Consider the following 911-nt stretch of genomic DNA (forward strand, 5'->3'; position numbering starts at 1 on the left):
TTTTTCCTTTTTCTTTTTTGAGACAGAGTCTTATTTTGTTGCCTTTGGTAAGTGGCATGGTGTCATAGCTCACAGCAACCTCAAACTCTTGGGTTCAAGTGATTCTCTTGCCTCAGCCTCTCAAGTAGCTGGGACTACAGGTGCCTGCCACAACATCCAGCTATTTTTAGAGACAAAGTCTCTCTCTGGCTCAGGCTGGTCTCAAATCTGTGAGCTCAGGCAATCTAGCCACCCTGGCCTCCCAGAGTGTGGGGATTACAGGTGTGAGCCACCACACCTGGCCCAGAGAAAACTTCGTGACAATGAAGACTTATGTTTCTTTGTTATTGATAAATCCAATAAATAAAACCTACCAATGCAAAAGTTCTGTTCCAAATTCTGGTAGATACATTAATGAAGTATTCTTCTTTCATACGAAGGTCTTTCAGCCAGCAGGTAACATTGCTACAGGAAGCAGTTCTACAATTCTTACAAGGGGAGACAATGTAGAGAGTGGATTAGTATGGGTATTAAAAATAAATGCTAACATTTTACAAAGATAGATAAAACTCAGTGCTGGGAAGGATGTAGGGAAACAGGCAATCTCATGAGTTGTTAGTAATTAAAACCCTTCTGAGATGAATTTTGGGACTGTGTCTCAAAATGTAAAAAGTGCACACCCTTTTCCATAGCCATTGCCTGTCTGTATAGAGAAGCTCAGGACATAATCAGAAAAGTGTGGACAAAATATACCCAAGCCTGTTTATTGCACAACAATTTCTAGAAGTAAAAACCCTTAAAAACCCCCAAACAGTAAATAACTCATGCTTATCAACAATGTACTAGTTAAGTAAATTATTGAAATACATGAAATGTACTACAATTTAGTTATTAAGCCTAACAATAAAGATGGGTTTGTTAGATTGACAGTA

The 911-nt window shown here is 38.6% G+C and overlaps 1 protein-coding gene across 1 annotated transcript in view; it reads right to left on the bottom strand.

Annotated features, from left to right (window-relative positions):
- The window catches only part of ITGA2 (integrin subunit alpha 2), a 98,647-nt gene that overhangs the window by 6,523 nt on the left and 91,213 nt on the right, over window positions 1-911 (bottom strand). The window contains exon 28 of the mRNA XM_012811205.2: window positions 354-467. Within this exon, the coding sequence (XP_012666659.1) occupies window positions 354-467 (114 nt within the window). The remainder of the gene's footprint in view (window positions 1-353; window positions 468-911) is intronic.

This window comes from Otolemur garnettii, unplaced genomic scaffold (assembly GCF_000181295.1).
Source record: "Otolemur garnettii isolate 467f Iridium unplaced genomic scaffold, OtoGar3 scaffold00005, whole genome shotgun sequence".
NCBI lineage: Eukaryota > Metazoa > Chordata > Mammalia > Primates > Galagidae > Otolemur > Otolemur garnettii.